Raw genomic sequence first — 24856 nt, forward strand, 5'->3', positions numbered from 1 at the left:
TCAATAAATAGGGTGAAAATGATTTCAACAAGACATGGTAAAATGCATGGGATGGATGTTGAAATGGAGTTCATGGGGCATTATTTTATGGAGAATGTTATTAAATAATAGAATGAGCAATCAGCAGGCTGACAGCTGAAAAGTAGTATAACTGTGAAGTAAATGAAGAAAAAGTAGGGTTGCTTTAGTATGAGGTTGCAGTACTGGGTACAAGCAAATGTCAACTGTACATTAATGGGGGTTAGCTCTACAATCAAATGGACTGAACAAACCACTAGTGTTTTTTTTCCAAGACATTTTTATTTTTCAACAAATAAATAACACTAGTATTTTGTAAGCAGTTCTCATAACTTTCTGTGGCATTTAATACTATCATCAGAATGTAGTTGTGAAACAGTACCTGAGTACATATTCAGTGGACCAAGAAGTTGACTAATAGTTTAGCATGGCATCCCAACATACTTTGGAAGGAACTGACCATTCAGAAGTTAACGTGTAAGTAATGGACAAGAGGACATATATACAGACAGTAATTACTCCATTCACCATGACATTACCGAATATCTTCTTAACTGTTCTGGTTAATGATGCTTAAACCTATTCCTTATCAAAGTACACAGTATTTTGCAGTATTTCTTATAGAAAAGGAAGGAACTAGAGGCCATCGTGATCCCTCACTGCTCATGAGGGTGTTTTGTACCCCCTTGCAAAAACACTTTAAAACTATTGGGAGGGGGCTTGTGTGGTTTTATAGAGGAAATGCAGTCCCGGCATTCCAATCTTCCTCAAGTTGAGATTCAGCCACTCAAAGTAGAAGCCTCCTAATGGCGATAGCACATCCCACTGTCTATTTCAATTGCATTATTACATTATTATTCAATGAAGAATGCTATTAATAACATTATCACCCTCCCATGTCAGGCTACTCTGAAAGACATGGCAAGATTGCAGGAATTACAAATAATTCTTTAAGTAGGATAAACTAGATGAATACCACCATAGTTTCACTGAATTCTTGCTTAATCTGCTCCCATAAATGGAAAGCAAAACACCTGGACTTGGAGACGGCTATAGAATCCGGTATAAAAATCTTTATTCAACGCAAGCACTTTCATGGGTAACCCCACTTCTTCAGATGTCTAATACATTTTAAAAACAGCTCTTAGTTTAAATATACACCCTCTAGGGGGCACATGATTAAAAACAGGCAATGCATTGTTCTAGTGTGAACAAACATTTTCTATTTAAAGCAACATTCTGCAAGGTACATGCCATTAACAGGACTAGAAGTCTGAAATGTATGCATACACTTCTGGAGCTTATTTATAAAATGCCTAAATTATGACTCAAACTTCCATAACATTTCAGTTTACAATCACATGTTTGCATTCTCCACTTGTGTTCTCCAAAACACATACGAGCCTATAACAAGAAGTCAGTAATTTATCATACAAACAATACCACAGCACATCTTACCTAAAAAGCTGCCTAGACTTTAACTTAGGTCACAGGGGTATATATTCATTTAATCCATGATCTCTCTCAGCCCTCAGTCTTACTATCCACTTAGCTTCAAGCTCTTCAGTGATGTTCCGTAGGTCCCCCCTTATACTCTCATATGTTATTCCTATAACTAGAAATTTAAAGACATGTTCCATATCATTATTAATGGTGTGTCTAGCCAAGGCATTCACTTTGTTCTTTTTGTGGATAGCATAAATGTGTTCATGTATTCCTTCCTTCAGAGACCTGTCTGTCTTCTTTACATAGAAACTACGGCACACTGTGCAGTGGGCCAGATAGACCAAATGCTCTGTTTTTCAGGTGGCACTGATGTCAAACTCATGTGTCTTTAACTGGTCTGGATGTTCAAACTTAGAAGTACTATCTATGTATTTACAAAAATTGCATCAGCCACATTTTCTGTACCTTTCTGTATATAGCTGACCTTATAGGGCCATGCTTTCTATCATTAACCTTAGGTTGACATAACTGTCTCTTCACAGATTTATAGTTCTTCAGTGAATACTTAGGTGTCACATCTATTAGACCACTAATGCTCTTATCTAGTCTCAATATATTCCAGTGTTTATCACATTCTTATACATCCATGCATCTTTGGAGAGATAGAATGACATTCTAGTTTGTCTATTTTCTCTAATATTGTTTTTCTGCCCATCACTATGTCCTTCTCTAAGGTCTTTACTCTTAGAAAAATTTGGTTTTAGCCTTAAAATATCTTTGTTAACTCACTTCCTTGATGCTACTTTGTATATCATTAATATGATATCCCCTTTCTAGTAAATCACTACTAGTTTGCTCAACCTGATGAACAAAATCTTGAAGCTCTATAGAACTGGTTCTGAATGACATTTTGAAAAATATATGGGGGGTGTATACTATCTTTAGCTAATAAATGGTTTATATGGCATTCTTTCTTATGCAGATGCGTGACCACAGTGCCATTATTTTTATTTTGAACACTAACGTCTAAGAAATGTATTGTCTCCATGGAATAAGTAAGTGTAAACTTCAGAAATGTACAGATTTGATTAATATACCGTAGAAACTCCTTCAGTTCTTCACTGTTTCCTCTCCACAAAATGAAGAGGTCATCTACAACCTCCTCAAGAAATAAACTCTGTCTGCATAGGGGCCCTTCGATATAAACTCGGGTTCCCACTCTGCCATTACGGCATTGGTGCAGCTATTGGCACACGAGGTGCCCATAGCTACGCCACTAGACTGCCAGTAATGATCTCTCCCAAAAACAAAGACATTGTTCTCTAACACAATGCTTAAAAGCTGACTTACTTGCTCTATAATATGTGAGTCAAACAAGAACATCTCCCATAAAAAAGTACAGATGCTCTCTATACCTACATCATTCGGTATCACTGTGAATAAACTCACCACGCCAAGGGTTACCATATAAGTCTCCTGCATCATTTCAAAGTCTCATGTACACTTAAACAAATCAGTCAGAAAATGTTCTGTATCTCTTAAAATATGTGTATGTTGTTGATCTTAGGTCTCAGAAATCTCTCTAAGTATATTGAGACTGGTTCTGTGCTCCAATTCTTTCCAGATACTATCGGATGCATAGGGGGACACATTACACTTTTATGAATTTTAGGTAACCCTTGTATAAAAGGGGTTGTGGGATTCTCAACATGTCCTTACTAATCAACCCATTCTGCCAAATCTCCTTTAATTTAGTGACTATCTCATTGGACATCTGTTTAACTTAATGAACTTTAATTTTCACATGAAATGTATTGTCATTCAACATTTCATGCATCATTCTGTTGTATGCAACTGTATTCAGTACTACAATAGGGCCGCCTTTATCGGCAGGTCTTATAACAATGTCATCATTCTTCTACAGATTTTTCAAAGCAAGATATTCTTGCTTACTTAAATTAAACCCATGTTTATTTTTGTTATAACTTTCAGCAGCTATCTTGTAAAATTCATCTATGCAAAGTTACTCAAAAGCATTTAACAAAGGGTTCAGCTGTGGTACATACAGACTAAGTTTCCTGAAAGTATTAACATTAGTATTAATAACATTTTTAGCTTCATTATGTAACAATTTCAGCATCACATTTCTAGTAAAACACATAGCATCTGTCACTAGCCTTCCTTGAAGAAGGTCTTCTTTATATTCCCCTGGTTCATCATTTGGTCATCTGTCTTTCTCTTCTGTCGACTTCTGCTCCTTCCTCTTGGGCGCTGGTCTTTCACTCTGTTTAAATCCCTCACAGGAAAAGGAAAGGACAGCTGATGTTGCCCTAAAGGGGCCCTAAAGAATAAAGTGAATGCCTTGGCTAGACACACTATTAATAATGATATGGAACATGTCTTTACATTTTTAGTTATAGGGATAACATATGAGAATATAAGGGGGGGGGGGGATCTACGGAACATCGCTGAAGAGCTTGAAGCTAAGTAGATAGTAAAACTTAGAGCTGATAGAGGTCATGGATTAAATGAATATATTCCCCTGCATCCTAAGTTAAAGTCTAGGCAGCTTTTTAGGCAAGATGTGTTGTGGTATTGTTTGTATGATAAATTACTGACTTCTTGTCATAGGCTTGTATGTGTTTTGGAGAACACAAGTGGAGAGTGCAAATATGTGCAGATCTGTGGTTGTGATTGTAAACTGAAATGTTATGGAAGTTTGAATTATAATTTAGGTATTTTATAAATAGGTTTCATAAGTGTATGCATACATTTCAGACTTCTAGTCCAGTTAATCGCATGTACCTTGTAGAATGTTGCTTTAAATAGAAAGTGTTTGTTCACACTAGAACAATGCATTGGTTGTTTTTAATCATGTGCCCCTAGAGGGTGTGTATTTAAACTAAGAGCTGTTTTAAAAATGTATTAGACATCTGAAGAAGTGGGGTTACCCACAAAAGCGCTTGTGTTGAATAAAGATTTTTATACTGGCTTCTACAGCTGTCACCAAGTCCTGGTGTTTGGCTTTTTATTCTGGATCTGTTACTTTTGATTTTGTGTGCTACCTTAGCTTTGGATGTTATGGCTGAAGGACAAGATGTTATAGAACTGGATTATAATCCAGGTGGACTACAACAGAGTATTATTCAAGTGAATCCTTTGATGACTGCAATTAATTATGTTTGCAACCATTTGCTGGACTATACCATTGATGAAGGTGAGACTGAAACAGTTGCTATAGATTTGACTGGTCTTAAAAATAAGTTGCTTGCTTTAGAAAAAAACTTGTTTAAGTTAAAACTAGCACAATTTGAAAAGTTTCATATGGAGGTTTGCCTCTGAGAAGGCCTTGTTCCATGAGGCCTTAGAATTTTAAAAATGCCTTCTTATGTGAATTGTGACAAGGAGCTACTTTCTGGCTGGCAGAAAGTGAATTTAGCTGCCAGTACCTCATATATTAAACTGTTGATATCAGCAGCAGAGAAAGAGATACAGGCGTATACTCTATCAGCTGAAACAAAATATGCTGAACTGCTTTCCCTTTTTGATACTACTCTAGTGGATAAATATTTGCTAAATGTCACTATATCAGCTTATGAGCATAAGTTGACTAAACAAAAATTGAGGAAAATAGCTCGAGGCCGTCACGGTTTTGAATCTGGGCATATTTTTTCCTGGCCCAGGTCCTCAGAAAGCAGAGGCCTGTCGAATGAGCTAAAAACGACCACAGAAGAAGCTTCAGCAAATGTTTTACAAGCTGCAACTGTGATTGATAATGAGGGCATGTCCACAAGTGATGTCACAGCTGTTAACAACGCTGACTGGCATTGAAAATAATACCACTAGTTCAACGGCTACTGTTTCTTCAACTACTTTGCATTTTATAACTTCAAATGGGACAGGAGCTAGACAGAAGACATTTGAAGTTAAAGCAGTGGTTCATCAGTCAGCCGAGATGATGACGCCTTCCAGAGGTACTGACTTAAAACACTAAATTCCCTTTAGGGCAATGTCAGCTGTCCTTACCTTTTCCTGTGAGGGATTTAAACAGGGTGAAAGACCAGTGCCCGAGAGGAAGGAGCAGAAGTCGACAGAAGAGAGATAGATGACCAAATGATGAACCAGGGGAATATAAAGAAGGCCTTCTTCAAGGAAGGCTAGTGTGAAATCTTTCTGATTATGTTTTAAATGAGAATGAACGCAGTATTTTACAAAAGGGACTCGCATATATTCCTACAAGGTACTGTGATTTAACAGATGTTATTTTTGACACTGTGTTTTACTAGAAATGTGATGCTGAAATTGTTACATAATGAAGCTAAAAATGTTATTAATACTAATGTTAATACTTTCAGGAAACCTAGTCTATATGTGCCACCGCTGAATTGTAAAATGCTTTTGAGCAACTTTGCATAGATGATTTTTATAAGATAGCTGTTGAAAGTTATAACAAAAATAAACATGGGTTTAATTTAAGTAATCAAGAGTATCTTGCTTTGAAAAATCTGCAGAAGAATGATGACATTGTTATAAGACCTGCCGATAAAGGCGGCCCTATTGTAGAATTGAATAAGTTGCATACAACAGAATGATGACTGATTTGTGTACATGAGACTTTGAAATGATGCAGGAGATGTTATATGGCAACCCTTGACGTGGTGACTTTATTCACAGTAATACCGAATGATGTAGGTATAGAGAGCATCTGTACATTTTTATGAGAGATGTTCATGGTTGACTCACAAATTATAGAGCAAGTAAGTCAGTTTTTAAGCATTGTGTTAGAGAACAATGTCTTTGTTTTTGGGAGAGATCATTACTGGCAGTCTAATGGCATAGCTATGGGCACTTCATGTGCCAATAGCTATGGCAATGCCGTGATGGCAATGTGGGAAACTATATTGAAGGGCCCCTATGCAGACAGAGTTTTTATTTCTTGAGGATGTTTGTGAATGACCTTCATTTTGTGGAGAGGAAACAGTGAAGAACTGAAGGAGTTTGTACAGTATATTATACATTTCTGAAGTTTACACATACTTATTCCATGGAGACAGTAAATTTCTTAGACGTTAGCGTTAAAAAAATGATGGCACAGTGGTTATGCATCTGCATAAGAAAGAATGCCATGTAAACCATTTATTAGCTAAAGATAGTATGCACCCCCATATAGTTTTCAAAATGTCATTCAGAACCACTTCTATAGAGCTTCAAGACTGAATGTGACAGATGAGGATTTTGTTCATCAGGTTGAGCAAACTAGTAGTGATTTACTAGAAAGGGGATGTCATATTTGTGATATACAAAGTAGCATCAAGGAAGTGAGTTAACAAAGATATTTTAAGGCTAAGCCATATTTTTCTAGGAGCGAAGACCTTAGAGAAGGACATAGTGATGGGCAGAAAAACAATATTAGAGAAAATAGACAAACTAGAATGTCATTCTCTCTCTCTCCAAAGATGCATGGATGTATAAGAATGTGATAAACACTGGAATATATTGAGACTAGATAAGAGCATTAGTGGTCTAATAGATGTAACACCTAAGTATTCACTGAAGAACTATAAATCTGTGAAGAGACAGTTTTGTCAACCTAAGGTTAATGCTAGCATGGCCCTATAAGGTCAGCTATATACAGAAAGGTACAGAAAATGTGGCAGATGCAATTTTTGTAAATACATAGATAGTACTTCTAAGTTTGAACATCCAGACCAGTTAAAAGACACATGAGTTTGACATCAATGCTACCTGTGAAACAGCATTTGGTCTATCTTGCCCACAGCACAGTGTGCCGTAGTTTCAATGTAGGGAAGACAGACAGGTCTCTGAAGGAAGGAATACGTGAACACATTTATGCTATCCACAAAAAGAACAAAGTGAATGCCTTAGCCAGACACACTATTAATAATGATATGGAACATGTCTTTCATATGTTCCCCCTATAACTAAAAATTTAGAATATAAGAGGGGGGATCTACTGAACATCACAGAAGAGCTTGAAGCTAAGTGGATAGTAAGATTAAGGGCTGATAGAGGTCATTGATTAAATCAATATGTATGCATCCTAAGTTAAAGTCTAGGCAGCTTTTTAGCTAAGATGTGTTATGGTACTGTTTGTATGATAAATTACTGATTTCTTGTTATAGGCTTGTATGTGTTTTGGAGAACACAAGTGGAGAATGCAAATATGTGCAAATTTGTGCTTGTGATTGTAAACTGAAATGTTATGGAAGTTTGAATTATAAATTAGGTATTTTATAAATAGGCTTCAGAAGTGTACACATACATTTCAGACTTCTAGTCCAGTTAATGGCATGTACATTGTGGAATGTTCCTTTAAATAGAAAGTGTTTTGTTCACACTAGAACAATACATGTGCCCCTAGGGGGTATATATTTAAACTAAGAGCTGTTTTTAAAATGTATTAGACATCTGAAGAAGTGGGGTTACCCACAAAAGTGCTTGTGTCAAATAAAGATTTTTATACCAGATTCTACAGCTGTCTCCAATTTCTGATGTTTTGCTTTTTATTCTGGATCTATTTTGTGCAGAACAAGTGAGGCTTTGGTGGCGGTTTGTGTTTTTTACTCCCAACAAACTAGACCTACATACTAAAGTGATTTTTATAGCGTGACACTGCATTTTACTCCACTGACAGCCTTCTTTATCCAAGCCACAACAGTCATATCCTCGTGCAGCAGTTGCCATGATGCACTTACTATCAAAGAAACAATACAGACAAAAATAATGGAATTACAGGAATGCATTTTCATTAACTAAAGTGTACAGAAAAATTGATTGCAGGATGCATGAGTAACATTCTGAAAAGTTACTTGTAATTCTACTAAAAGACAATGTATAGAGAACATTTCAACACCATTGTATTTTGGAATTATGAGACTGTTTTATATTATTAATTTATTCTGTTTTGACTTTGAAATGGTTATTTTTTATCATTTTATTATATTTTCATCTTCTAGTGGAGTGTATGACTGCAAAGACAACATTGCAGTTAAAAATTTACTCACCAGTGGCTACAAACTGTCTGCATCCTGTCGTACCAAACCTCCTGGTAAGTGTTTTGTAAACAGTTTACTTATAATAACCTCAGCCAATAGAGGTAAATCATTTTAATCAGAAATAATAATACCACACTCTTAAAAAAAGAACAAAGAATGCCACACTCTGTGCTGCAGTCCAAGCCACCAGCTGTAATGCTTGTGCCTTCTAATTATTACACTCCTCTTATATGTGGCACTGCGTTTTAGTCTGTTAAAGAGAACTTGTATTACAACATTTTGTTTCTTAATGCAAAATAAATGGGAGGTAATCTATTCTAAGCACAAATTCATAAAATCACGACTACTGGAAAAGAATGTTATAGTTGTCAGCTGTTGTATTTATAGTTTTTCTTCCCACATTACTGAACTATTCATATCTGAAATGCTGTTTTGCAAATGCAGTTATGGCTGTGCAGAAGATAGACCAAACTGGAGCTATTGTTAACAAAACTGTCTTGAATGGAAAATGAATCCACACCATCTGTCTAACTACTTTATAAAATGTAAGCAGTCAGATATTATATAAAATGTAAGCAGTCAGATATTATAAGCAACAACCAGTAGTGGAAAGGTTTTATACTGCTAAACATTTATTAGCTAGTTATGAACCTTTTCTTCAAGGAAACAAATACAAATATATTACTAAAAATGGGCATGCCATGATACCGGAAGTGATCTCTTTTGCCTTTGTACAGAAGCAGAAACTACTACCTAGTTGTTCAGGACTGTCACTTGTATACATCAACTGTGATTTGATTTGCCTAATGAGACAACAGCTTTTGTGAAACCCTAATTTTAAGAAAATTTATGTTGTTGTTGTGTCCTTCAGCTTTTACCGGTTGGGGGTCACCACAGCGGAACTCCGGTCCGCTAATGTTTGGTAGTGGATTTTTACGTGCCGAGTTACCAGCCCTGACGCACAACCTTCAACGAAGGCATGCCCATTTACACATGCCTCCACACAGAAGATGCTCCTAGCTGAGAATTGAACAGGACAATGTCTTGCTGTGAGGTGACAACGCTACCGCAGCACCACTACCACGGGTTATATTGTTAAAAAAACTAACTTCTGAATGATTTTCTTCCAGTAGACATATCTTCAAAGCACAAGTGTCATCTGGAGATACTTTTAAATAAAAAGAAAAACAAAGATTTTTTTCTTTTAAACTGTAGAAAACTGCTTGTTACAAATGTAGCAGGCAGTTGCTACAGTTTAGACTACATAGGGAGTGCTAAAGCACTCTGGTTTGACTGCAAATACAATACTGGATGCACTAAAAAGAGATCAGGATAGGATGGTCAATCGTGCTCCCTAATACTTTGCATCTGGCGTAGTTGCCCTTTTCATCTTCTCCTAGCTATGGTGCTGGGCAAAGAGAGAAGTTTCTCCAGGTGCAAGGTCTAAGGGGTCACAATCTGCAGATGCTGATGGTGCCAAAGTGCAGTGCCATTTTTTTTTTTCCATAAATAAATCCCAATACTTTAAAGTCACAGTTGATATGCTTTAAAAAGAGAACTCACATGTTACATATTTTTTCAGAAGCAAAAGGTAGATTTTTGCAATATCCTTCATTAAAGTCCATAGGTTGTACACTGTCTTTGAAAATATATTGTGCATCATTTTTAACGCACTCATTTTTTTTAAACTTGGGTTTCTAAGTAATATCGTACAAACCTGCTGGAAGTAGGAAGAGATATGTTCAGTATCTGCAGATTTCCTTGTATTACCACTGACTGAAACCCTGGAACAGTTTCTGAAGTAGAAGGTAATGATTTTTGGAACATTTTGAAAGGGCCTAGGATATCCTGGAAGAATCCCTAGAAGACACTTCTTCCAACTTCCTCCTCTGCCGCTTAGGATCATCAGAAGATTCTACTCTAGTAGAAAACCTTTCAAATCAGTTTGTTCCTATATTATTTCCAAGTTCATGTCTCTCATACCTGACAGTTCAACAACTGTTAAGTTAAGTGCTCTACCCATGCAAAACATAAACCATGTTTACTTTGAGGAAGAATTTTTATGTCAGCATTTCTAGCATTTTTTTTAAACCAGGCTGCTTTTCCTCTTGTTTCTCCATTCCAGGGTGGCTAGCTATCTCACAAAGCACATCTGGTTAGAATTCTACTATACCATTTCTGAAAGCAAAAAAAGTTACTAGTAGTATACAACATGCATCAGTGCTGGGCCCTCTCCTATTTGGAATTCACTTTTCAGACCGTCTGGCCAACGCACCTGGCCTATGGTAAGTTAAGTTTGCAGATGACTGTAAATTTGGAGAATAGTCTCAAATGTAAAAAATATAGTATAGTTTATTTTGGTAAACAAAACATTTTCCCATACCGTATATTAGTGGCGTACCTCTCCAATCTGATACTGTCATAAACAGATCTGGGCACTTTTGTTGCTAGTTCATTATCTTTCATAGGTTCATACTAAGCTAACTGCCCTTGCGAGCCATTTTAAGCCTAGCCAATTATCCCTTGTGAGACTCAAACCCTGCACCTTGTGTTTGTAAGGCAAACACCTTAACCATTAGGCCACCCTCCCCAACACCATCTTGTCTGTGCAGTAGTCAGGAAAGCTTTCTGTCAGGCTCATTTGATTTCCATAGACATCTCCTCTAGATCCAAAGAAGGCTTAATGCCCCTTTACTTGTATCTCATCAGACCCATTATTGAATACTTTGCCCCTTTTGGTATGTATTTGTATAAACATATTTCTCATCTTGAGAGATTTCAGAAATACCCATCTAAAAAGATTAGAGGCCTCAAAAATGTTGGTCATCAGGAGAGAATAGCAGTCCTCTCTCTATACTAAGTTTCTTACAGACACTTAGTGTGGATCTGTGTCTAGCCTTTTGAGCCACAAAGATCCAACTTTCTTTGGCCTTCTTTTCCTTCACAGAATATATGGGTCCTCAGATACCAGGTAAAAATAACTAAACCTTCATCAACAAATAAATAAGACACACTGGTATGTTAGAGTCATATCCCAATGTACCCCCTGTGGAACAAGTTTTCACTACATTATAGGTAGAGTAGCACCCTTGCCACCTGCAAGGTAAACTTGAGTAATTGGGTGGGTAGCCCTGAAGTCTTCCACATCCTATTTTGTATTGTTCTCCATGAGGCTGGATGGATCTTTTGAATATACTGACAATTGGCTAGGCTTGCAATGGTCTGCAGACTGTTTGCCTAGTACTTACTATGAACCAAACGGCTGTCTACAAAAATGACTTCATACACAAAGAATAAGCAACTGGGAGTTACCAGCTAATACAACTCCACCATAGTACTTGACAAATAATGACAACCTGGACCTCTGAAACTAAATCAGGATTGAATTCCATTGTAGGAAAATGCAAATTGTGTGTGTGTGTGTGTGTGTGTGTGTGTGTGTGTGTGTGTGTGTGTGTGTGTGTGTGTGTGTGTGTGTGTGTGTGTGTGTGTGTGTGTGTGTGACTTTTATACAGTACTTTTAAGACAAGTTATGCTGAATAATCCAGTCTAAAGGGAATTAAAGAGCCTTCATTATAGACATGAAGACACATAGATATGTCTGCTATATTGCTGATGTTATTACAGGTATCTGAAACAAATTGCCAGTTCTATAAATGCATCTAGAAACATAACTCAGAATAAAAATTAATTAAAAATATGGGGTTGCTGAGCATGGTTATGACACCAGTTTGAGGGAGTCAGTGTTCCTTAATGGCCAAATGGCCTGAACACTGAATCACAAAACTATATAAGAGACATAAGCATTCTTGCTATTTCCTTCAAAGAATATGTACAACAACAGTACAGTAAGCTCTCAGTTAACCAGCACCCATGGGGATTGGTAGATGCCGGATAAGTATAGTTTCTGGTTGCTTGAGTGTTACTATTAAAAATAGACCTGACAAATACTGTACCCTATACTATACCATACCATTAACAGTGTATTTATTTGATTTTAATATTGAAACAGAGTAATTAAAAGCCTGGCTATAATAATAATAATATTTTAAACTTGTATTTCTGCTAGAAAGCGTGGTACGCAGAACTGTTTTCAGTGGCAAGCTGAGTGGATTGGAAATGAATGAACTGGCTATAATAATAATATTTTAAACTTGTATTTCTGCTAGAAAGTGTGGCACGCAGAACTGTTTTCAGTGGCAAGCTGAGTGGATTGGAAATGAATGAACTGAACAGACAGAGTGTGAAGAGAGTGTGTGTTAGAGATCAGAGAGAGACTGAGTGACTGCATGCATGAAAAGCTGAAGAGGTGTGTGTGTGTGTGTGTGTGTGTGTGTGTGTGTGTGTGTGTGTGTGTGTGTGCTCTGACACTGTGCAATCTGATGCAAACTGAGTATGGAGCGAGTGTTGACATTTCCCAGGTTAAGGAGAGAGGGAATAATGTTCCTTTTTAAATTTTTAAAATGATAAAAACATAAGGTATGTTTCTGCAGGGTGGGATAGAAAGTGCAACACATGAAAAACTGAATTGCTCATTCAAGTCTTCGATTTTTTTTTTTCTGGTTGCTTGAGAGATCTGGTTGCTTGAGTTCCAGTAAACTGAGAGTTTACTGTATCTACTGTTTGAAGACAAATGAGTGCAAGAAATATAACAAACGTTGTATACTGTCAGCTGCAACCTCATGTAAACACTGCGTATGACATACCAAATGTTACATATCTGAGGGCAGGCCAAAAGCTTCCTCAACATAAATACAATTACAGTGAGCACAATAAGATTTGGGGTACTGTTTGTGTTTCATCTGACCCTTCTACAACAAATAACCATGAGCCAGTCACCACCAAGAACAATTTAGACTGCCTGATCAATAAAGAATGTCTACATGAAAAATCATTATAAGAAACATCAGGGCAATCTTGCCAAACATTACCTAGAAGCATATTATAGAACGAGAAAATATGAAATGCCTTCCTTAGTTGGATGACCTTGCCAGAGGAACAGTTCCACTCAACAATCAGTGTACTACATATTAATCTCCCTAGTATACATAGGTCCACTTAGCAATTAGTATAATATATGGCAATCCCCCATAGTATAGGACACTTAACAATCAAATAGTGCATTATATGACAATCCCTTCTGTGACAAAGGGAAATACTGCCAGCCCAGCTATCTGGAATTTTGTAAATAATCATATGTCATTTGTGAATATCCACTTGATTCATATGCTTGCCTTACAAATGTATTAGAACTATATGTTATGTGTATGTTAAACTGCTGTTACAGAAGTGTGTTTGAACAGGGTTTGTACAGTACTGAGCCTAGATGTGTGATCAGTGTACCCTGCTGGATTAGAACATAAATGTATATAAACTATTGTTCTCTGTAAATGTATATGTTTTAACAGTGGGAACTAGAACATAGAGGGTTAACTTGCCAAACTTTGTGAAAATAGTAGAAATTAAACTGTTTTATGATTGCGCTATACAAGTTAGTTGCGATGCAGTACAGAGACAGGATGTCTAGAACTAAGCTGCCTTCAGCATTGTTTTGTGTTTTATTGTTTTATGTCTTCCAGCAGTTTCAAAGATCTGAGCAATATGTATTTATCACAGGGAGATGCTAAATTTTGTTAGTTTCTAACAATGGGGGTTTACCCTGGGAACTGAAGTCAGGTGGCAAAAAAATGATGTCATGCTGTAAGTATCCCAGCAGCAATATTTGAGATAGTAATTTAAGAGGTGTGTGTGTGAGAGAGAGGGGGTATTTTGTATCTCTTTTTGATCTGACAACATCCACTCACCACTTTTGCCCGTGTGTTGCTCTGTACACAAGTTTTTAGGGCATAGTAATTCTTTTAGATTTGGATAGGAATATAGCAAAGTATAGCTTAGATTTTTTTTTTTTATTTATTTGAGACTGTCCTGCAATGTTTTAAATATTTCCTGTGATTTGTGAATACATACTTAGTACTGTCTTGTTCTTTTATTATTTATTATTAAATGTATTTAAACATTTCAGTTGTAGCTGGTCTATTTAGAGATATGAAAGCTCTTAAAGTACTTGCATATCTATTTGGTGACACTGTACAGGCCACTCCTAATAGCCTGGCTTGGTCAAACTACCATTTAGATGTAACACTGGCCACCCTTTGCTATGGGGCTTAAAGTAGCTGTGGCTGGTGGTAGTCTGAACTACCTTATAGTCTGGGCAGAAGGGGGCATAGTTAATAAACCTGTGCCAGCCCTTCCCGTGTGTGTATAAATCAAAACTCAAAGTGTGTGTGGGTGTCAGCTACTTGGGCAGGGGCACAAAGCACTGGTTGGATAGAAAGGGTGTTGGAAGATTTGGCTTGGCCACTCAGCTAAGATCTCAACCCTATAGCTGTGCCAGTGGGGAGTCTTATTGGGGATTTGGAGAAAGAGGGAGAAACAAGCCCCAGACTGTGATCTCTGTGTGTTCTTAAGGGAAATTGCACTTATACTGTATGTGTACTTGTTATCCTCCCAGTGTGTACATTCCCCACTGTTGCCAGTGGTGAGGACTGAGGCTCCTTGATTACTGGGTCAGTGATTGGGTGTCACACCTTCTATTATGCATAGGTTTTCATCCGTTATCTTTCATTCAGTTGTTTGTAGCTCATCTGCTTGCAGTTGAATGCTTGTCTGTGTAGTCTGGTATGAGACACCCAAATAAACACTATTTCTGTAAATACACTTTTTCTGAGTTTGTGCAATCTTTGAGGCAGTATATTTATTCAGCCATAGTGTGGGGACTTTTCTTCATTTAAAGGCATTGGGGGGCTTGTTCCTTGAAAAAAAAACTTTTTTTTTTTTTTTTTGCATTTCACTTGCAGTCATAAGTTCAAACAATTCAAGCAATCAGCAGTATGTATGTAAACTCAAGTCAAAGTAGATTAATTTTCATCATTTGTCATTGTGATTTATCAAAAAAGGTCTCATGCTTTTGTAATATCCAGACTGAAAGGTTGAAAGTTGGTTTGTAACAATGAACCCCAGAAGGAAAGCCATAATGAAACTAAGAAAACAACTAGTTGCAGAAGGTTCAATTCACCATAGTTCCCAGGTTCCTATAAAATACCATACTTAATGTGGTTAAGGTGTAAACTCCATAAGTCTCAAAAATAAAGTTCCAACAGGCCTTTCTTAAAATTAACAGGGGGGGGGATATATATATATATATATATATATATATATATATATATATATATATATATATATATATATATATATGTAGCTTTGTAGCTTGACCTGATAACATGGATGCCAGATGTGTGCTATTTTCCTAGTTATATATGATAACATGGCTATCTAGTAATAACAGAGATGTTTTGTAAAATATAACTTCTCTTGGCAAGTGTTTGAATGAGAACCTACAAGTACAACATAGAATTTGGATGGTAAAAAGTAAATACCTACACATAAACACGGTGGACTATATCCTTTTCTTTTCAATGTAGTGGTTGACAAATGGAAATGTTAAGACTTTATTCCCAACAATAACAAACAAATACAATGCATGATATGTGAACAGCAACTAAAATCAAATCAGCATAAGATAAAAAAATGATTAACTAAGTATATTGTCCTATGCAGTCAAAGGTTTGGGAATCATTATTAAACAAGTACAAACAATTACTGTTCTTACATATCAAAAGCAGAAAATAATTTAGTGGAGAGCCCCGAAGAACATCTCTGGTGATAATACAAACATGCCCTCTGTAACCATTAATAATCAGTCTAGCAAAATAACATGACTAAACCGAAGACAATCAGAATATTACATAAGGGTTCACATTCAAAAAACATGATCTGCAGACATAGCTTTATTCAAATCTGGGTCATTAATATAGTCCTTGTTTCATCTTAACATTTGAAACATTTATGACAGAAACCATGTATAATTCACAACAATGGTGAAGAAATAACGAAATGCAGCAGGTAAATGATGTAATACAGTCCTTGCTAATAGCTTATAGTATGTGTTTATCATAGCAAGAGGGCATCAGTTAGCCAAATTTCTGTGATCTCCTTTTTAATAATATTAATCTGTTCAACATTTAAAAGGGAAAGTACGGGATGAATAAATTAATCCCATAAGGCTTTAGAGAGGTAATATGATTAACCAACTAAAGGACATCCTTCAATTCTGAAAGTAAAACAGGGAAAGAGGAGGCACACTCTGCATATTATAAGACAGGGTGGCAGAAGAATCAAAATTATCCAACAAGTAAGACCTGACAATCTCATGACCTACAACATTATCAAAATCCTATGAGACAGAAGCAAAATTTCTAAGATGGAAGAAATAAAGTGAAACAAAATAATTTTAATCTAAGGTACAGTATTGCTGTCGCTTAAACATTTGCTACAAATTTTTACAAATTAGAAAAAGTTCATGTTGCAGTTTTTTCATCAGAATGTAATCACCGCGTTCTAAAGCCAAGTCTGCACCTTTATAAAAACATTGTTTTAATTAAGCAATAACCCACGCCTGGGTGTGGGTAATGCTGGATTTACCCACAGTTGGTGTGATTTGATCATAAAGATGAAGCCCAAGTGATCAAACAAAGACAAATCCAGCATTATCCACTCCCAGAAGTGGGTTATTGTTATTACACAATGACATTATTTAAGAAAGAAATTGCTTACCTTTCTTAAATAATGTCTTTGTAAAACACTGCTTTAGTGTTCCTCCTCCATATTGTTTCCCATTCTTCCACGGTTTCTGATGTACTGTGCATGTGTATGGGACTTAAATGCCTACACTTGCACAGTACATCAGAGCTGTTCAATAGAAGCAATGGAGAAAATAGAATCTGACTTTTTTTTTTGAGGTCCCTTTCAGCTCAATTTTAATTCTCCATATCTAGGCAGAGCATCATAATGGGGGGGGGGGGGGCAAATGTCCAAAAATAGGGACTTACTGATGTTATAAACTAAAGTTGTTTGAAGATGGGGTTTTGTATTATTGTACATTTTTCTGAAGGACATGAAGCCTAAACCTGAAATGTCTCATTATTTGACTTCAATACATAGTGGCTTGTCAGAAAACTACATTTGTTTTAAAGAAGAATAGAATAACACTGAGACAAAAATCTGGACATTCCCTGAAAATCCAGGCAGTTCAGATGTACAACTGTCTGCCAAGATTTAAGAAGGGACAGTGCAGAAATAAAAGGAAAATCAGGTATATCTCTGCTTATTTAGTTTTGCAGAATAAAGCTGATTTTTCTTGTATTTTGTTCTTCTAGCATATATCAGTAGAAAAGTCTGGCCACTCAATGGTACTTCAGTGGCTAGACTTTTTTCTATTGGTGTATGCTCAATTTACAATGGACACACTGGTCTGGCTGACCAGTCAGCATGCATGTTTTTTAATACTAATTTGAAATCATTGTATAATAGTGTATACCCTGTCCTATACATCCCTGCAAACCATATACATCAATCCTGCAGATGTCAGCAATAACCCAGTCTAAAACAGTAGGAGAAGACGGCCAAAACACAGCTATAGGAAAATAGCCTGAGCCAACAAAAGCCAAACAAAATACAGAAAAATATTCTTCCAGACTTTATCAATACAGGAAAGAAACCCAGTATCTTGAAGACACAAAATATCTCCATTTAACTCAACTTCTAAAGAAACAATGGTTTGAAATATGGACTGTTGCTTCGTGCTGTTAACATTAATGTCTAGACAATATAGTTTTATGTGGCTGTTAATGCTTATTGTATTTTCACTTGTTTATCCCTCTTAGAAATATTGTCTCCATCTTCTACTCTGTAAAGTACAGAAGGTTAAGCAGAGATATCTGCGTATAATTCCAAGGAGATGTCATCAATCATAGTGGCAAATTGGGGAAGAAGCTGTTCTGTAACATGATTAGTAGATGGGGTACAAGGAATATCTAGTTAGCAATATGGCAAGGAATAATAACAGAGTAATCAGGCCACAGGTAGCCTTTGTGTTTTGACATCTAGTACAAAAGTACTTGCCACACAAGATGCACTGCTTGTTCTGACAATATTTTACTACATGTCCTAACTTATTACAAATATGACATTTTAGGTTACCCATAATAACTCAAAATACCTCTTTATCTCTTCATTGCAATATAATTGTGTAAATGCAAGTCTACCCAATCAACATAATGCAGTTCATCATTTATTTCCTACATCCTTGTTCCATATATAGTAGTCCTCCATACATTTGACAACACAAAAAACTGCAGCACTTTTCTAGAGTAAAATTTTCATCAATAGAATGAAAATAAATATGGATTTTAATCCTAACTGAAAAATTAAAATCAAGCACAGTCTCCGATGGCCATCTGGTTCCATGGCTCAGAAGCTGGACCCTGACTGTGACAGATATCCTCAGTTCACTTAGGTGCTGGATGAAGCAGATGGGAGTGTTGGGTTATAGTGGTCTATGCTAGTTTTCCCAAACTAGAGAAAGAACAAGGAATCTCTATGGCTGATCTGTGGTGGTGTCTGGTGCATGCAGGGCTTGTCACCTACAAGTGGGCTAGGACTGTGAGGAGGCTTGGATGATAAACCCCAACCCAATTAAAGCCAACCTCTTAGATAGTGTGCAAGTGTATAGGGGGTGGGGTTAGGCATTAAGGGAAAACAATGCCAATGCAGCAGTATGACACTGTCCCAGAATGCATCTGTCTCCTCACTGACACTGAACATGGGTAAAGTCCAGTAGTAGAATTTGGATTCAGCAGACTTAGTAAATGAGGAGAGACACTTGGAGATGATCAGTTACAGGACAGCCAAAAATACACACAAGTCACCAGTGACCAAGGAGAAATTTCTGCTTCCAGTGCATTACATTTTAAGAAACAACACATTTGTCAGTTTTGAACATCATGACAATATATAAAGAATGTAATATTTGCAAGCAAATAATTTGTCTGCTGATCTTAATTGAATCAGTTGAGGAAATGCTTACAATGTGTCTTTTTCCTGGAAGTGATTACATCATTTGAAGAGGTTTGAATCTGAAGAATGACCCATTTTGAGTCCTAGCATGAACAATGGTAACATATGAAGGCTTTGAAACTGAGGCACTTTTGCTGCAACTTCACATCTGCTGTACTTTTCCTCTCTATTAAAAGTGGGACCAATACTGGGAACAGGATTTAATTCAGTAATAGCAACAACTGAAACAATTGTTGTAATTGTTTCTGCATTTTGTACCCATGATTCCAGACCAGAAAGCAGAGGCTTTGTTGTTATTCATCTTGAGTCTGGAAAGTGGAAAACTTTGTGCCACAGTAGCATGCCTTCTGTGTTCGTCCTCTTTATTACGATTAGGACCAATACTGGGAACAGGAGACATTTAAAAAATCAGTTAAAACAGCCTTTGTAATGTTTTGTACTGCTTTCTGTTTCTGTTCCTGCCATGATATCGGACCAGGAAGTAGAAGCCTTGATGTTAGTCACTTCACGGTTATAAAATGAAAAATGTGCTGCTTTGTTCTGCTCCTCATCTACATATCTTCACCTTTTTCCTTCTTGCACTGGGAAAAGGAGAGTTTTCAAAAATAGCAAAAGGTAAAACTGCTTTTGTAGCGTTTTTCTATTTTGTTGTAACCAACAGATCAGACAAAGAAACAGAAGTATTATTCACTTCATCCGTCTCAAACATCTTTGGCAATCTGCATGCCACTGGTTTCATTTCCAAAATATTACTAGTCACCTCAGCTTGTATAAACACAGTACTACCATCAGCAGAAATAGTACTGTGGACTGGTTATCGGCAGGAACAACACTGGGCTGTGGGCTTGTCAAATTATTTACAATGACATAATGAATTGTGGTTTATTATCTGAGTGCAGATGTAGTCCCTCCTCCTAACAACCACAGCATTCCCCATCCACTACCTAACCTAAAGTCACTGATTTCTCCCTAGCTCTACTCTCGCTCCCTAAACTTAAAGTACTTGACCTCTCCTTAACCCTAAATTACCCTCCCACTCCCTAACACTAAAGTCTCCTCCTGCTCCTAACATTCTTAGTCCCTAAACCTAAAGCCTCCTCCTGATTGCTGTCTGAAACCCGATCTGCACTTCCTTCCTCTCCTACTCCCTTCCCATGGCTGTCGCACTTACCTTGCTCAAACTGTGCTACTGTGTTTGGACAAAGTGTGGCAGCTCCTCTTTATGCATGGCTGCCACACCTTGCCCAAACAAGTATCTGAATATGAATACAAGCAGCAGACCATGCAAGCTACAGATACCTAAATCCTTAAGTTGAAGACAGTGCTCTTCAAATATCTGGGACTGGTACATTTGTAGTAGACCCATATTAAAATTAGTGCTATACATTAAAAAAAAATCGCCAAGCAAGCAAAATTAAAAATCGGCAGCAAAAGTGTATTAATTTGCAGCTTTTTCTGACCATATTCTTTTGCTGAAGACAAGTTTAGTGACTGCAAACTTGATGAACTAATTTTTCAGAATGATCAGAATACCAATGCCACAATTACCAAAACTGAACTATTATCATGAGCATTTTCTAAGATAGGCAAGTTCCTCCATAAGGTACTCCACCCTACTAACTGTATACTCTTGCATTACTCCAAAGTCGTACAATAGTGGTGAATAAGAAGTATTAAGTTTAGACAGAAAATCAAGTATTCCTTCTCTCAAGATATACAATCACATGCACACATACATGTATGGTGTGGGTGCAGAGATTATGGGGGGGGGTGCATCATACTCCAAAATTATGTGCAGTGGGCCATCTGCAGTGGTATAGAAGAATAAAATACTATCACACAGCCTACTCTGGTTCAACTAGCAGGAGGAACACTGGAGGGACTGGCGAGGGAGACAGAGGAATAGTGAGGCAGAGTCTACTTATCTCTCTGGTACAATGGAGGCATATAGATACATGGACAGGGGTGTGAACCCCATGTAGAAACCTGGTGATGATCGGGGATCACCAGAGATTCTTTGCTTTCAAATTAGGTAGGCTTTCTGAGTGGACACCTCTCATGAAAGACAGTCACATCCCTTGGGTAAGCCTTTTGTATCCCAACCCCATGAAAAATAATGAACGTGTACAGAGGAACCAACTATGACCTTTAAATTAAACTGCAAGATTTGAAGAGGGATAAAGGCACTGCTCTCATGCTCTCGTCTCCCCTAGGAGGAAATGCCAAGCATGTGTTTATCCATGTATTATCAGCTGGTTTTCATTTGTAAATGCCACATTTATATCTGTATTGATTAACAGTAAAACAGTATGGCTTGATGTTTATTTCCTTGAATACCAGAAGTGTGATTTCGTTCATAAATCATGATTAAAGACTGTACCTGAAAAATGCATTTATCTATTTAGTATGTTTGTTTAGGATTATTGCTTAAACGTATAGGTTTTTCTTGCATTTAGATGCTAATAGGTCCGCATGGTTTTATTTGGTTTTATGTGAACAGCCAGTGAAGTCCAGGCTTTGGAGAGTAAAATGGAGAAACTGTCTTCCTTTAGTAGTTTAGTTGTAGTTATAAGTTTTATCCTCCGAGGCGTGTTTGTTTCCTTGTTCATTTTATCACTTGGATTTGCTATTGTTTTGGATCAAGATACTTAATTCTTTGGGACATTCTCTGTTTTTTTCTGATTTTCTCATTTGTTTGGTCCCATTGAAGCATGACTGAAGGAGAGGATATGGAGTTCAGTTTTAATGCAGCTGAACCGACTCCTGGGGAAAGTTTTAAATGGATGAGACAAGCAGAAGAAACTCCACTACTTGCTTTTATATTTAATCGTCACATTGATAATGTTGCACCGAACATTTATGATAATGAAACAGTATTTAAGCTTAAACGTGCACTAGAAACCATCTGTTTAAACTTAAGAACACACAATGGCAGTACAAATGTTTACAAAACCTGCTTATATTTTAGAATTATCCCCAAAGGAGTTCATGTTCTTAAAATGCCGACCTTTGGGGAAGCATTTCCAGAGTTACTTGCTAAGTGGCAAAGAATTAACATGGGCACTAGTGTTAATTATATAAAATTACTTGTAGAGCGTTTATAAATCTTTGGAAGAGCATCCTAGTGCTGGATGTTCTACATGTTCAGCAACCACTATTAGAGTTATTACCATCTGATAAATATACTAAGTTATTCAATGACCTCATGGTGAATGTTGCAGCTTCTAAGCAGAGATTCCAAGCTTAGAAAAAAGAAAGTTAGAGACCGTGGTGATTTCGTTAAAAGGCAAGTTTTTTTCATGGCCTAAGTCCTCTCTATATAAGAAGGCTGATTGTTGTTCCATATATGAGTGGGAGGAATACTTCCCCAATTAATGTACCATCTCAGATAGAGAATACCCCAAACATCACAGTGAATGAGAGTGTATCGTATACATCAGTGAGTTTATCTAGCTCTTCTAATACTATCGTTGATGTCAGAAGCAAGCTTCAAGAGGCATCATCTTCTAATGACAAACATGTTTTTTACAAGTCCTCTACCAATAAGAGGCCACTCATGACACCAGAGGTCCATCAGCAGAGGAAGGAAGAGACGGAAGACAACTACAGAAGGAATGAAAACGAAAATAACAAAGAAAATGTGGGATCCAAAGATTCTTTCTTAGTATGAAACATCTCTAGTTATCAGTTAACTGATGCAGAGATCGCTGTATTACAGACAGGCCTCTCATTTATTCAAGCAAAACGAGTGGATGTTACTTATCTTTTTATAGACATTAAAATGTTCAGTACACATTAATAATTAATTTAGCCATTGCTATAGTATTAAGAGTGTCTGACAGTGCGTAGGCGGAAGTTCCCTGGATTGTTGCTTCTCCATCTTTTACTGGAGTCGGAGAGCGGGTTAGATTCTGGTTGTTTCAGAGCTGCCACTGCTCGTCTTTTGGGGAGATCAGGGTTGCAATCCGCTGCCATCTGCCGTCCAAGCACTATCCAGGTGCCTGGCAACATGGCCTCATGAGAGGACTTGGTGTACCAGGCTAAGTTGGCAGAACAGGCCAAAAGATATGATATGAAATGGTTGACTCAGTGAAGAAAGTGGCTGCCATGGATGTGGAGCTAACAGTGGAGGAGCGGAATATGCTCTCTGTTGCATATAAAAATGTGATTGGAGCTAGGAGAGCATCTTGGAGGATAATCAGCAGCATTGAACAGAAAGAGGAAAATAAAGGAGGAGAGCACAAAATTCCATTGATCAAAGAATATAGAGTGATGGTTGAGAAGGAACTGCAAACAAGTTGAGAGTGTTGCAGGGACATCTTCCTTCTGCACAAATGGGAGAGTCCAAGGTTTTCTACTATAAAATGAAAGGTGACTATTATCGGTACCTGGCAGAGTTTGCTGTAGGTAATGACAGGAAACAGGCAGCCGAAAACAGTTTAGTGGCATATAAAGCTGCTAGTGACATTGCAATGACAGAACTACCACCAACGCATCCCATACGTTTAGGCCTCACACTGAACTTCTCTGTGTTCTACTATGAAATTCTTAACTCCCCTGATCGTGCTTGCAGGTTGGCAAAGGCTGCATTTGATGATGCTATTGCAGAACTGGACACATTAAGTGAAGAAAGTTACAAGGATTCCACACTGATCATGCAGTTGTTACGTGATAACTTGACACCATGGACTTCAGATATGCAGGGAGATGGTGAAGAACAGAACAAAGAAGCGCTGCAGGATGTGGAAGATGAGAACCAGTGATATGTAATGGCCAACAAGTGACCCTCTTGCACCCTTCAGTCTCCTACCAGAGCACCCCAGTATCACACTGAGAAACCTCTGAATCTTTTTCCACTGGTTCTCAAAAGTGCCTGCCCAAATGGGCACAATTTTATTTTACATGATTTAAGAAAATCTCGAAGGCATTGGTGAACTTCCTGGATTTTTTTACTGTGATGCCAGCATTTTAAGTTGTCTAAGACAATAACAGAACTAAGTTTTTCAGCATTATTTAACCCATTACTATATTTTTTCAATATATAGAAATAAAAGATGGAAATGTAATCATATATATATATATATATATATATATATATATATATATATACACATATATGTGTGTGTGTGTATGTATGTGTGTGTGTGTGTGTGTGTGTGTGTGTGTGTATATATATATATATATATATATATATATATATATATATATATATATATATATATATATATATTGTACATATACACATATACATGTAGTAATTTATATTCAAGACTTTTGAAGAGTTTTGCTGTTTTTGCTATTACTAACCTGTGTACTAATTGTTTTATTTTTATGTATGTTGATTTTTCCGTATGTATTTTTACTTCTGTGGAGCTTTTCTCCTCGGGCCTCTACTGAAAATG

At 37.0% G+C, this 24856-nt stretch overlaps 1 protein-coding gene and 1 pseudogene across 1 annotated transcript in view; both read left to right on the forward strand.

Moving 5' to 3' along the window:
• Positions 1-24856, forward strand: part of LOC122811422 (von Willebrand factor A domain-containing protein 7-like) — a 405726-nt gene that overhangs the window by 21260 nt on the left and 359610 nt on the right. Inside the window, exon 3 of the mRNA XM_044083258.1 lies at positions 8442-8533. Within this exon, the coding sequence (XP_043939193.1) occupies positions 8442-8533 (92 nt within the window). The remainder of the gene's footprint in view (positions 1-8441; positions 8534-24856) is intronic.
• LOC122811423 lies at positions 23464-24279 on the forward strand (annotated as a pseudogene).

Source organism: Protopterus annectens, chromosome 9.part0 (genome assembly GCF_019279795.1).
Source record: "Protopterus annectens isolate FY-2018-M chromosome 9.part0, PAN1.0, whole genome shotgun sequence".
NCBI classification, from domain to species: domain Eukaryota; kingdom Metazoa; phylum Chordata; order Ceratodontiformes; family Protopteridae; genus Protopterus; species Protopterus annectens.